Below are 12,125 nucleotides of genomic sequence, written 5' to 3' on the forward strand. Positions count from 1 at the left end.
TTCAACCCGTTGGTTCTGGTCCGACCTTCTTGAGCAACAGAAAACAACTCGGCACCCTCCTCTATATGACAGCCCTTCAAGTACTTGAACATGGTTATCATACCCCCTCTCAGTCTTCTCCTCTTCAGGCTAAACATACCAAACTCCTTCAAACTTTCCTCATAGGACTTGGTCTCCAGACTCCTCACCATCTTTGTTGCCCTTCTCTGGACATGTTCCAGCTTGTCTACATCTTTCTTAAATTGTGGTGCCCAAAACTGAACACAGTACTCTAGTTGAGGTCTAACCAGAGCAAAGCGATACCATCACTTCGCGTGATCTGGACACTATACTTCTGTTGATGCAGCCCAAGACTGCATTTGCCTTTTTAGTTACAGCATCACACTGCTGACTCATGTTCAGTGTTTGGTCTACTAAGACCCCAAGATCCTTTTCACACACACTACTGCTCAAACAAGTCTCCCCCATCCTATAATTATGCATTTGATTTTTCCTACCTAAATGCAGAACTTTACATTTGTCTTTGTTGAAGTGCATTTTATTAGTTCTAGCCCGTTTCTCCAGCCTGTCAAGATCATCCTGCATCTTGGCTGTGTCTTCTACCATATTTGCTACCCCTCCCAATTTAGTATCATTTGCAAATTTAATAAGCATCCCCTCTATTCCTTCATCCAAATCATTTATAAAGATGTTGAACAACACAGGGCCCAGCACAGTTCCCTGAGGAACTCCACTAGTCACTTCTCTCCAAGTGGACGAGGAACCATTAACTAGCACTCTTTGGGTACTATCTGTCAACCAGTTGCAGATCCATCTAACAATAATAGGATCTAACCCACATTTTCCCTATTTGTCAACTAGAATACTATATGGAACCTTATCAAAAGCCTTACTGAAATCTAGATAAACTATGTCTACAGCATTCCCCTGATCCAGCAAGGTAGTAACTTTCTCAAGAAAGGAGATAAGACTAGTCTGACATGACTTATTCTTGAGAAACCCATGCTGGCTCTTAGTGATCAGATCCATCCTTTCTAAATGCTCAAGGACGGACTGTTTGATGATTTGTTCGAACACTTTTCCTGGTATAGAAGTCAAGCTGATGGGTCGGTAGTTACCTGGATCCTCCTTTTCCCCCTTCCTGAAGATGGGGACAACATTTGCCCGCCTCCAGTCTTCTGGCACCTCACCGGTTTGCCAAGACTTTTCAAAAATAATGGACAGAGGTTCCGAAATTACATCTGCAAGTTCTTTGAGTACTCTTGGGTACAATTCATCTGGCCCAGAGGATTTTGTTTCATTTAAAGAAACCAGGTGTTTGTGCACTACCCCAATGCCAATTCTAGGCTGCAAATCCCTTTCCTCATCACATGTTCTGTTTATGCCATGTTGAGTACCACTTCCCTCATGAGAAAAAACTGAGGAAAAGTAGGAATTGAGGAGTTCTGCCCTCTCTTCATCTCCTGTTACAATTTCACTTTCCGGTCCATGCAATGGGCTTATCTTGTCCTTGTTCTTACTCTTACTCTGTACATAGGAAAAGAACCCTTTTTTGTTGCGTTTAGCATCTCTCACTAGCCTAAGTTCATACTGAGCTTTAGCTTTCCTAACACTCTCCGTACAAGCACTGGTTATTTTCTTATATTCCTCTTTGGTTATAAGGCCCTCCTTCCACTTCCTAAATGAGTCTTTTTTATTTCTCTTTTAAAAGCTGTTTATGGAGCCACCCTGGCCTCTTTAGGCTCCTCCCATTTTTCCTTCTCATAGGAATGGTTTGGGATTGCGCCTTCAGTATTTTATTTTTAAGAAACGCCCACCCTTCTTGAACTCCCTTCTCCTTAAGTATTTCTGACCATGGGATTCTACCTAGCATAAGTTTAAGTTTGTTAAAATTTGCTCTTTTGAAGTCCAACCTACATGTCTGGCTACGTACAGGTTTTCCTCTCCCCAAGATTGTAAATTCCAAGAGTACGTGGTCACTACTACCCAGGGTGCCTACTACTTTAACCTCATCGACCAGTGCTTCCCTGTTGGTGAGAATCAAGTCTAAGATAGCAGACTCCCTTGTTTCCCTGCCCACCTTCCGGAATAGGAAGTTGTCAGCACGACAAGTCAGGAATTTATTGGATCTTGCATTTTTAGCAGCGTTGGACTTCCAACAGATATCCGGGTAATTAAAATCTCCCATGACCACCATGTCCCGTCTCTTTGAGAACTTTGTGATCTGGTCTAGGACCATCCAAGTCCTCTGCCTGGTTTGGCGGTCGATAGCAGACCCCCACGAGAATATCACAATTATTTCTTATTCTTTTTATGTTTACCCATAGAGTCTCAACTGCACTACCATGCTCAGATTCATGTACTTCTTCACAAGTGTACACACCTTTGACATACAGTGCTACTCCTCCCCCCTTCCTTATCAATCTATCCCTTTTAAACAAGTTGTACCCCTCAATCTTAATATTCCAATCATGAGTGACATCCCACCAAGTTTCAGAAATGCCTATTAGGTCAAAATCCCCTTCCTGTATTAGGGCTTCGAGTTCTTCCTGCTTGTTTCCCATACTCTGCGCATTAGTGTACAGACATCGGAATCCGTGGTTTATGTGCCCCGCGGTTTGTTTCTGTACTTACCTGTGAGTTTGTTTCCTTGCATACATGCCACTCCCTGCAAATCTTTATTGTTCTCGTCTCCAGGTATTATCAGCATACAAGGCTTTAAATTGTTGTCTCACTCCCCCTAGAGCAGTAGACAATCAAAGGATGTTCTCCAATCAGCCTGTGTAAATGCTCAAGAATCCTCAACATTCGAGTAGGATCTGAGGTGGCATCACTCATCAGATAAGCAGTGGAAGAAAGTTAATTGCCTCTACATAAACCCCCAGTGCCTGTTTGAACTCTTTGCTCTAATTCTCACCATAGTGACATGCAATTAAAGAAGCTTCTGAACAAGAGAACCAATTTTATTATGACTGGCCTTTACCCCGTATAAAGACTGATATCTGGTGGTTATTGCCTACAGCCTCAGGGGCATTACAGTTTTTTGTTGTTGCCAAGGGCTTCACTTCTTCTTTCTTCATAGACAAGCTGACACCTTGTGGATACAATTTATTATTCTCAGTGCTTTTAAGGCTTTCAAGACCCATGCTATGCTAAAAGGATTATAAATAGATCACTCATATAATTTTTTGGCTTTTGACAGCATTGGGTTTTCATAGTGGTGGACAACACCTTACTATTCTCTTTCTTTGTTTATATGCAATTGAGAAGAAGTATCTGAGGAAGAAGACTTTGAGCAAGGAACCATGGCAAACACATCAAAAGCTTCACTAGCATCACAAATCCAAGCTATAGCAAACCAAGTGGCAGGGTTAAAGGAAATACTAAGATCTGATTTCAAGTCTATTAAAACAGAAATGATAGAAATGCTATTAGGTATCAAATCCTTAATTACAGAGAAAACAGATGATATAGAAGCTGAGCACCACGTGGTGGTGGTGGTAGTACAAGTTCAAAAACAAGTCATCTGGAAAAATCCTGCAGAACGAAGAATGGAGATTTTGGGAATACAGAATAGAGAATCTAACCTGAGACTTTGTTGTCCTGAGGAAGATTCTGAGAAAAATAATCTGAAGGGAAGCTTCAGAGAACCAGATGCTAGCGCAAGGGGATTTTCCTGATACAAACAATATATACAGAGTAAACTCCTTCTTTTCTGTGAAAAGGAAAAGCCCACTGCCCTACAAAGGCAAGCAAGCACAAATTTTTCAAGATGTATCTTTTTCTTTTTTTAATTGCTCTGGCAGACACAACTCTTTAAGACAGATTTTTTTGGAAGAGAGAAATAAGATACTGTTGGAGGCTTCCTTCTGCAGATTTGTCGACAAGAGAACTGACTACACCGGAAAGGATGGAAGAAAAAAGGAAGGAAATCACAGGGGGAAAAAGCAAAAAGTCACTAATTTTAAGGAAAAAGAGAATATGGACAAACAGAAGAACCTACTGAAGGACACGTCTGGTGATGGTTAAGCTGATAAATCTCGTTGACAGAAGTACCATGGAAGAATGAGGGAAAAGCAGAGATTGTATTTTGACCATATGTGATTAATTGATGTTTATACTTAGATTAAGAAATATTATAGAACATCTCAAAATTGCTAATAATGATTATATGTGTTAAGAATTCTAATCTAATTTACTAATGCAAACATATTGTTTAAGAAATGTTATTGAATAAGTCAAATGAGTTAAGAAATATATAATAGATAGTGGACAGAAAAACTAACAATTTATTCATAGTTGATAATCCATAGAACAACATATATAACTATGGTCACATCAATTACAAAGATAACTACATAATTATATTAGAAATAGTAAGGGTGAATTATTCATCCATCTTTCTTTTTTTAAAAAAGTTATATATTATAAAATGCTGATAAAGAAGGTAGAACAGAACAGCTATACTCTGAGTAAGATGTGATGTTGAATAGATTATGTAAGATCAAGACAAAGATATAATAGTCTGTATTGTGTTTGTATGGTGTCTATGTTTATGGTGTTTAGTGTTTGAAAAAATAAAAATTTACCAGAAAAGAATCCTCAACATTACTTCATATGGGAATCAACAGAACTAAACCAGGTGCAGAGATCAGAGGGCAAAACAGTAGACCCTGAATCAGTATGGATATGTAAACACAAACTTTTAAAATATCTATACATATGGTTTATTGTAGTCTCATTGGCATGTTTATAACAGAATAGTAGAAATAAATTCAAGACAAGATTCCATGTCTATCTTGCATACCAGGAAAAAGGGTTGAAGAGAAAATAACAGCAAAGGTTTCGATAACGATAAATTTGATGCAGTCATCCAAAAATCCCCACCCCCAATATGTAACATACAGACCTGAGTAGTAAACGGATAGGCCTTGAGCCAAACTCAGCTAATTATGCTTATTTACTCCAACTGGTTTAAAGCTGGATTCGACCACTAGCAAAACTGAGATTGCAGCAATACTTTCCCTGCAGAGACGACAAGGTGAATTAAATAATCCAAGCCAAAATTTAAGTATCCCATCAAATGGCATACCAACCTCTGGTCCTCCCCTGTCCTCTGCCCTACTCCCAAAGTGAATCATCCCGTTGTGCCAACAACAGCATAGTGACTGGAAAGATGTACATATTCATCCTTAGGGTAGGTATCTGTAGGCTGTGGTTGATTCAGTGGCTGCTGGGATGCTCTTGTCAGGCTGTGCTCTTCCTGCTGTGCAGTCTAGCAGCGGATCTCCCACAAGAAACAGAAGCCAGGCTCTCAGTGTAGCACAAGCTCACAGGGGGAAAGCTACACAATTTCTTAGGCTTCTGGCTAACATCTCCTCACCCATCGCAGGAGCAGGTTAAAAGCCAAGGCTGAGTGACACCATCTGTGTTATGTGTTTCCGAGACGGAAAATACTTCAGTGCCATCCACGTGTGGATTGCCTGGTACAATGAACCGAAGTGAGCATTTTGCCTTCCTCATTGTGAATACACAAGGCTGCCTGGATGAGACTGGACATTCTGATTCAGGTACAGAGGAAGCACACACACCAAATCTGAAAAATAAGCGCTAGCAAGAAGGGGTTTGGTCAGTTTTCACCCATGAGCCTTGGAATGCCGGACCCAGCCTCACAGGGAAGGAATAAAGACCAAAAAACCATTTACGTTTTGAGTGAGAAACTGCACTTTTATTTTGTTTCCCAAATTCTGTGTTTCCCTTTCCCAGTTTTCCTCATTTGTCTATTTCTGGGTGCACTTAAATTACTTTTTAAAATTGGATGCTAGCCCTGAGAGAATTCTTAGGCTCATGGTGAGCTGCTCTGTTTTCTCTTCTTAACTTGAGACACAGGACTAGTTTGGATCAATCAATCAGGGCCCCAAGAAGCTAACCCCCCAATGGCAAGAACAGATGATCTGGAGGGACTATGCCAGCCTCGTGAAATGCATCCACCCCACAGCACAGCGCACACTGCTTTACACTAAATGAGACTCAATGAAAATAAAAGCTGACCAACTCGCCATTTGAAATGGCTTCTCCTTTCAATCCGGCATGACACAGAAGACTGACACACATCAGCAGACACCCCTTGATGCAGAAGCACCATCCTGTAAGTCTTTCCACAGCATTGGGATCAAGGAGGGGGTTACCCTCTGCCCCCACACCAAATACATGCCAGAGGACTGAATTCCACAGTGAAGTCCTGCCACCTGCCGCTGTTAATCTGGACCAGGCTGGCTACAACTGCTGCTTCTGGTCTTCAGCTGTGACTGGGCTATGTCAGCTAAGGCACTCTGTATCTTCTCCAAGAGCAGATCCCCGCGATAAACCACCTCTTCCAGGCGTGCTGCCGCTTCATGGTTTTCTTCCTCCAAGCGATATAGACTGGCAGCCTGCACAGCAAAAAGAATTGGAGCAGTACACTTCATACATCTGAGTCATACTTTTCACAGATGTGGACACCACTGGTTTCTCAAGAGTTATCTTCTACCACAAATTCTGCTCGGTTTTATATATAGCAGCTGAAAGGTAATACTGCCAGCAGGTGAAGATTGTTGCCAGTACGTACACTTCATCGTGGCATCTGAACAGGCCACCCGCTGCTCTCTGCCCACCTTGGTTCACTGGCACACAGGAGGGAGATGAAAAAGGTTGCGTACCCCAGGGCGGGATGCTTACTGTGCATCTGCTTGCGTCAGACATTATTTGATGTTCCAAGCACCCATTTTAATCACTTCTCAGCTGCCAAGTATTTGCATTAGCTACCTGAACAACGGTGTATTGGGTTGCCTGAAAATGATTCAGGCAGCTTGCTGACTGTAAAATACTTTTTATCAAAGAAACAGCTTAAGGCTAAAGCTGAACAGGTGCTTTTATAAATGGCCAAGGCATTTTGATAAAATGCTGCCTCACTCAGTGAGATGGAATGAAAGGAAACACAAACCACACGAGTAACTTAAAATCCACTCTTACCTGTAACGTAGCTGTGGATTCTTCACTAGGCAATGAATCTATTAAAACATCAATATCCTTAGCAGTTCTGGCAATCAAAGCGGCAAACAGCTGGGCATATTCTGTAAAAGCAATAACATATGTTACTGAAGAACATCAAACCAGGTTGAGGCTGTTCCAGTCATGGTAAAGAGAATAGTTAGCATGGCTGGTATTCTCAAAAGTTGCACAAAATTGAGAGGCTGTGGCTTAGCGGCAGATCACCTGCTTTGCACACAGAAGGTTCAGGTTCAACCACCAGCATCTTCATGTAAGGGCTGGCAAGTAACAAGTACTGACAAGGAGACCTTTCTCTGTCTGAGATCTTGGAGAGTCACTGCCAGTCAGCATAAACACCACCAAACTAAATGGAGCAATATAAGGGAGTTTCATGTGTTCATGATGGATTTATACAAAATACAAAGACAGCAAGACCAGCTATTTTAAACAGTCATTTAGAACATACCAAATGGAGACTGAGCATGGAAAGTCACATTTTGGGTAAACTGTAGATATTTAAAGTACATTGAGAGGCTCATATATGAACCAAAAGTGCCATTATAAATAGGAGCACACCGATGCCCATGGAAAGGCAACAACAACAAAATAAAACTTTTTTCTCAATGCTCTTAAAAATCTTAAAGGAATGTACCGTATTAGCTATCACAGCTTGCAGGAAACCATCAGCCGGGGGACCAATGATTAGCATGCACTCTTGACCATTTAGCATACCCTTGAGTAAGAAGAATATCATCCCAATAATCTTGAGATTAAAAACTAAATCAGCTTAAATGTTGAGAAACATCTTTTCTAACAGTCCTAATTAACCTTATCAATAACAACTTCTAAAACCAGTGGTTTCCCAAAATATGTCTCAGTTTCTCAACCAGTATTTTCACCATGTGTAGCCAGGATAACGGTTTTGGAACGCACAGGTGATCGCTTATAACAAAGCTGTACCTCAAACTGAAAGCATACTCTGACTGTAATAAACAAGTGATTTTGTGTATTGATGCCAGCTTCCTACATTCTGTAAGCCTCTGAGAAAAGCAAACAGAACCAGAAACTTAGTTCTGCTTACAAAAGCTCAATGAAGGGCTCTACAACACTTGACTTCATGCGTGGTTTTTGAGAATGCAGTAGCTCTCTCCCCCCATATTACAGAACAACAAGTAGCCAGAAAAAAATGAAGTTTACTTACCTTCTGTTGGATTAGCTTGTTGGTCTTTGTTTATTGCAGTTTGTATGTTGCTAAAAGATGCAGGCGGGGCACACTGCTGCAAGACTCCAATCGCATTACAAAACTGATCTGCAAGCTACAGGGAAGCACAGAATGATTAATTTCCAAAATTATATTATCAATGGATATCTCATGACAGCAGAACAGGAGCTGTCAGTTACAGGGAAATACTTCTGAAGAACTTGGCAATGGCATCTGTGCTACCACCTATGCTACTATACATTTAATCCTTTGAAATCCAGGCAGAAGTGATGAAATGGAATTCCAGATACAGACAGAATTCAATGCACCCAGCTCTTCCTTGGACATCGCAATAGCAAACTAGATGACAACTCCTGAGGAGATCAATGGGATGCAATGCTAAAAGCAAATTGCAATGTATGGAACAGCACAAGCACAGAGGCTACTGGCCAAGTAATCTACATTCAAACCAGCTCTTGAACCACCCACAGGAAGACAGTCCAGGATTTAGTCATAAACTGGATACAGGAGGGGAACAGAAACATTCCATTCTTAGCCCTAGCTCCCCAAAGCTTCTGTGCTTTTCTGCCCGATTACACAGGGGGGGGGGACGTGCGCTACCTTCCTACCCTGCTCCCAAGCAATCGATGTTATGGTTGGCCATTGCTGAACTTTTAGCCTCATCTGACAAGGAAATTTATCAAATATTTCAACAGCAGAAGGGGGGGGGGAGTTCTACGCATCTGGTGCCTTTCTATCCTATCATTTCTCCAAGCAGTTGAGGGCAGCATACATGATCGTCCTCTCCTTCATGTTAACTGTACTAGTTAGGTGAGGCTGAGGGAGAATGACCAGTCCAACTATGGGGGGGGGGGCACTTGAATTAGCAGATCTCCTGCTACTACCGGGTACTTGGCAACCCTACCCCTACCCCAGATTTATTCAGACACGATCAGGCCCAAGTTCAGGCCAGAACCCCCCCCCCCTTTTAAGACTGTCCTCTGAAATAGCTGGTTTCAGTTTCCATCCAGTAGAATCGGCTGGAGCTGGTGTGAAGCCTCCCTTCCCCCGGGAACCACGAGCGGCGGTTCAAACTAACCAGTCTCTTTGGAGAGCACCGAAGAAGATACAGCGGACTCTCGAAAAAGCTCCCCAGCATTACTGAGCAGGCACTATAGGGACTGACGCCTTCAGTTCTAGTTCAGGGTTCTAATTCACAGTGGGTAGCCGTGTTAGTCTGTCTGCAGTAGTAGAAAAGGGCAAGAGTCCAGTAGCACCTTAAAGACGAGCAAAAATATTTTCTGGTAGGGTAGGAGCTTTCATGAGCCACAGCTCGCTTCTTCAGATACCATATCTGAAGAAGTGAGCTGCGGCTCACGAAAGCTCATACCCTACCAGAAAATATTTTTTGCTAGTCCTTAAGGTGCTACTGGACTCTTGCCCTTTTCTACTACTTCAGGGTTCTAGTTCCGGATAATATTTGCATCCAAGAGCAAAATTAGCATACGCAAATTTAATGCAAATCTCGTCCTCTGAGGGATCCTGCCCTCCCTCCCAGCTACATGTGAACGGCCGCCCCAACTGAAGGCGGGGGAGGAGCTGGACCCGCGTCGCCCTGATTAGGCCTCCCACTCACTCCCAAGGCACCTAGTGCTCGCCTCCCCCCCCCCTCACCGAATTCACGGCGTCCTGAAGTTGAGTTAGGCGATCGGCCATGGCTTCTGCCTTCTTCGACGGACCCACACCACCAAGAACACCCTTGGATACTGGGCGGAGGGGGAAGTAGCGGCGGTCGTTAGGCAGCACTGTTCTCCGTTCTCTTTCAGGTCCGGTCTTCTATGGCCCTGGGTTGCCAGCGAACTGCTTCTTAGTGCGCGCGCCCCCCCTGCTGGCCGGAAGGAGACGTCGCCAACTTCCGGGAAGGGGAAAGATGCAAACCTGGATGCTCGCTTACTCGGGAATCAGTTCCGTTGCTTTCACACACGCCGAATGATGCACTTTCATTCCTCTTTGCATCTGGATTTTACTATGTGAAATGGCAAAATCCACTTGGAAACGATCGTGGAAGCGGATTGAAAGTGCATTGTTCAGTCTGTGTGAAAGTAGTGGGCTTTACCTCTGAGTAAGGCTACCTAGGAGCCCCGTGGTACAGAGTGGTAAGCTGCAGTACTGCACTCAAAAGCTCTACTCATGACCTGAGTTCGATCCCAACAGAAGTCGGTTTCAGGTAGCCAGCTCAAGGTTGACTCAGCCTTCCATCCTTCCGAGGTCGGTCAAATGAGTACCCAGCTTGCTGGGGGTAAAGGGAAGATGACTGGGGAAGGCAATTACAAACCACCCCATAAAACAAAGTCTGCCTAGTAAACATCGGTATGTGATGTCACCCCATGGGTCAGGAATGTCCCAGTGCTTGCACAGGGGACCTTTACCTTTTTAAGCGTACATGTGGCTGTGCTCCGTAGCGCCAATCCTACGCGCACTTTCTTGGGGATCCGTCCCAATGAAGCCAGAGGGGGTCACGGGAAGCTCCTTGCCAGGACGGCAGCAATGCGACTTAACCCCCATCCGGTGACGCGCGGGAGAATGGGGAGAGCTTTTGTCTGTTGAATTTCTGCTATCCTGGCAGCTGTTTAAAAGCACAGGAGCTGGGGGGACGGGTGGGAATACACAGTTGGAAGCCAAAGCAGCCCCCACGTGAGAGCAAATTCCACTGACGCGCATTGGGCTTTATTTTGGCCTCAAGATGCAGCTGACATATAGCGTCCCCGTAGGGTTTTCAAGCCAAGAGATGTTCAGAGGTGGTTTGCCATGGCCTGCCTCTGTGTAGCAATCCTGGTATTCCTTCGTGGTCTCCCATCCAAAATACTCAACCTTACTTAACTTCAGTCAGCTTCCGAGATCAGGCTAGCCTGGGCTGTGCAAGTAAGGGCACATTGGACTTCCAGTAAATAGGAAGAGTTGCAACTCACGGGACCCCACAGCTTTTTTTTAAAAACAGCATATCCCTTTGCATAGGTCACCCCCGGAAAAAATAGTTAGGCTGCCCCCTTGGGAAGGTCACTTTTTCTCTAAAACCCCCCCCCCATGGTTCTCAGGGCTTAGGATTGCTAGCTCCGGGTTCCTGGAGATTTGTTGGTGGAGCCTGGGGAGGAGGCTCACCACGATATAATTCCATAGAACCCACCCTCCAAACCAGCAATTTTCTCCTGGGGAATTGAATTCGAGTTGTAGAGAAGCCCAACAAATTAAAGCACTAATATTTCTAAATACATCAGGTACAACCTGATTGTATTTAGAAACATTAGTGCTTTAATTTGTTGGGCTTCTCTACAACTTGATTTTTTTTTAAAGCATATGTTTATTTTGTATTTTACCCAGTGAATAGACAACCTGTTTGCTGTATGCTTAATTCAAAAGATTGAAATCTGTAAATTTACAACTGGATTCATTGTAATCAGTCCATGATTCAAGGCAGCCTAAAGGGGTAGCCATCCTGACCTGGATAGGTAGCCTGATTTCGGCAGGGGTCGGAAGCTAAGTAGGGTCCCCTCTGGCCAGTGTTTGGATGGGAGACCACCAGGGAAGCTACGCAGAGGAAGGCAATGGCAAATCATCTCCTGCTGGGGTCTCCCTAAATCGGCTGCTGTGTGTGTGTAAAGTGATGTCAAGTCGCAGCTGACTTATGGCGACCCCTTTGGGGGTTTTCATGGCAAGAGACTAACAGAGGTGGTTTGCCAGTGCCTTCCTCTGCACAGCAACCCTGGACTTCCTTGGTGGTCTCCCATCCAAATACTAACCAGGGCTGACCCTGCTTAGTTTCTGAGATCTGGCGAGCTCAGGCTAGCCAGGGCCATCCAGGTCAGGGCAAATCGGCTGCTACTTGACAGCAAAAAAA

General features: G+C 43.7%; 1 protein-coding gene across 1 annotated transcript; it reads right to left on the bottom strand.

Moving 5' to 3' along the window:
• Positions 1-6,206: 6,206 nt before the first annotated feature.
• Positions 6,207-9,973, bottom strand: MED21 (mediator complex subunit 21). Its single transcript, XM_056847167.1, has 4 exons — positions 9,905-9,973; positions 8,231-8,345; positions 7,012-7,112; positions 6,207-6,431 (listed from the first exon to the last, which is right to left on the bottom strand). Exons 1-4 carry the CDS (start codon positions 9,944-9,946, stop codon positions 6,258-6,260), a joined length of 432 nt encoding a protein of 143 aa, XP_056703145.1. The 5' UTR covers positions 9,947-9,973; the 3' UTR covers positions 6,207-6,257.
• Positions 9,974-12,125: the final 2,152 nt, after the last annotated feature.

Source organism: Euleptes europaea, chromosome 3, assembly GCF_029931775.1.
Source record: "Euleptes europaea isolate rEulEur1 chromosome 3, rEulEur1.hap1, whole genome shotgun sequence".
Taxonomy (NCBI): Eukaryota; Metazoa; Chordata; class Lepidosauria; order Squamata; family Sphaerodactylidae; genus Euleptes; species Euleptes europaea.

Coding starts and splice junctions, on each gene's coding strand:
- MED21 (XM_056847167.1), bottom strand. CDS start 9,946: ATGGCCGATCGCCTAACTCAACTTCAGGACGCCGTGAATTCG. Junction 8,346..9,904: donor TTCAGGACGCCGTGAATTCG/GTGAGGGGGGGG, acceptor GCTTCCCTGTAG/CTTGCAGATCAGTTTTGTAA. Junction 6,432..7,011: donor AATCCACAGCTACGTTACAG/GTAAGAGTGGAT, acceptor TTTGCTGTGCAG/GCTGCCAGTCTATATCGCTT.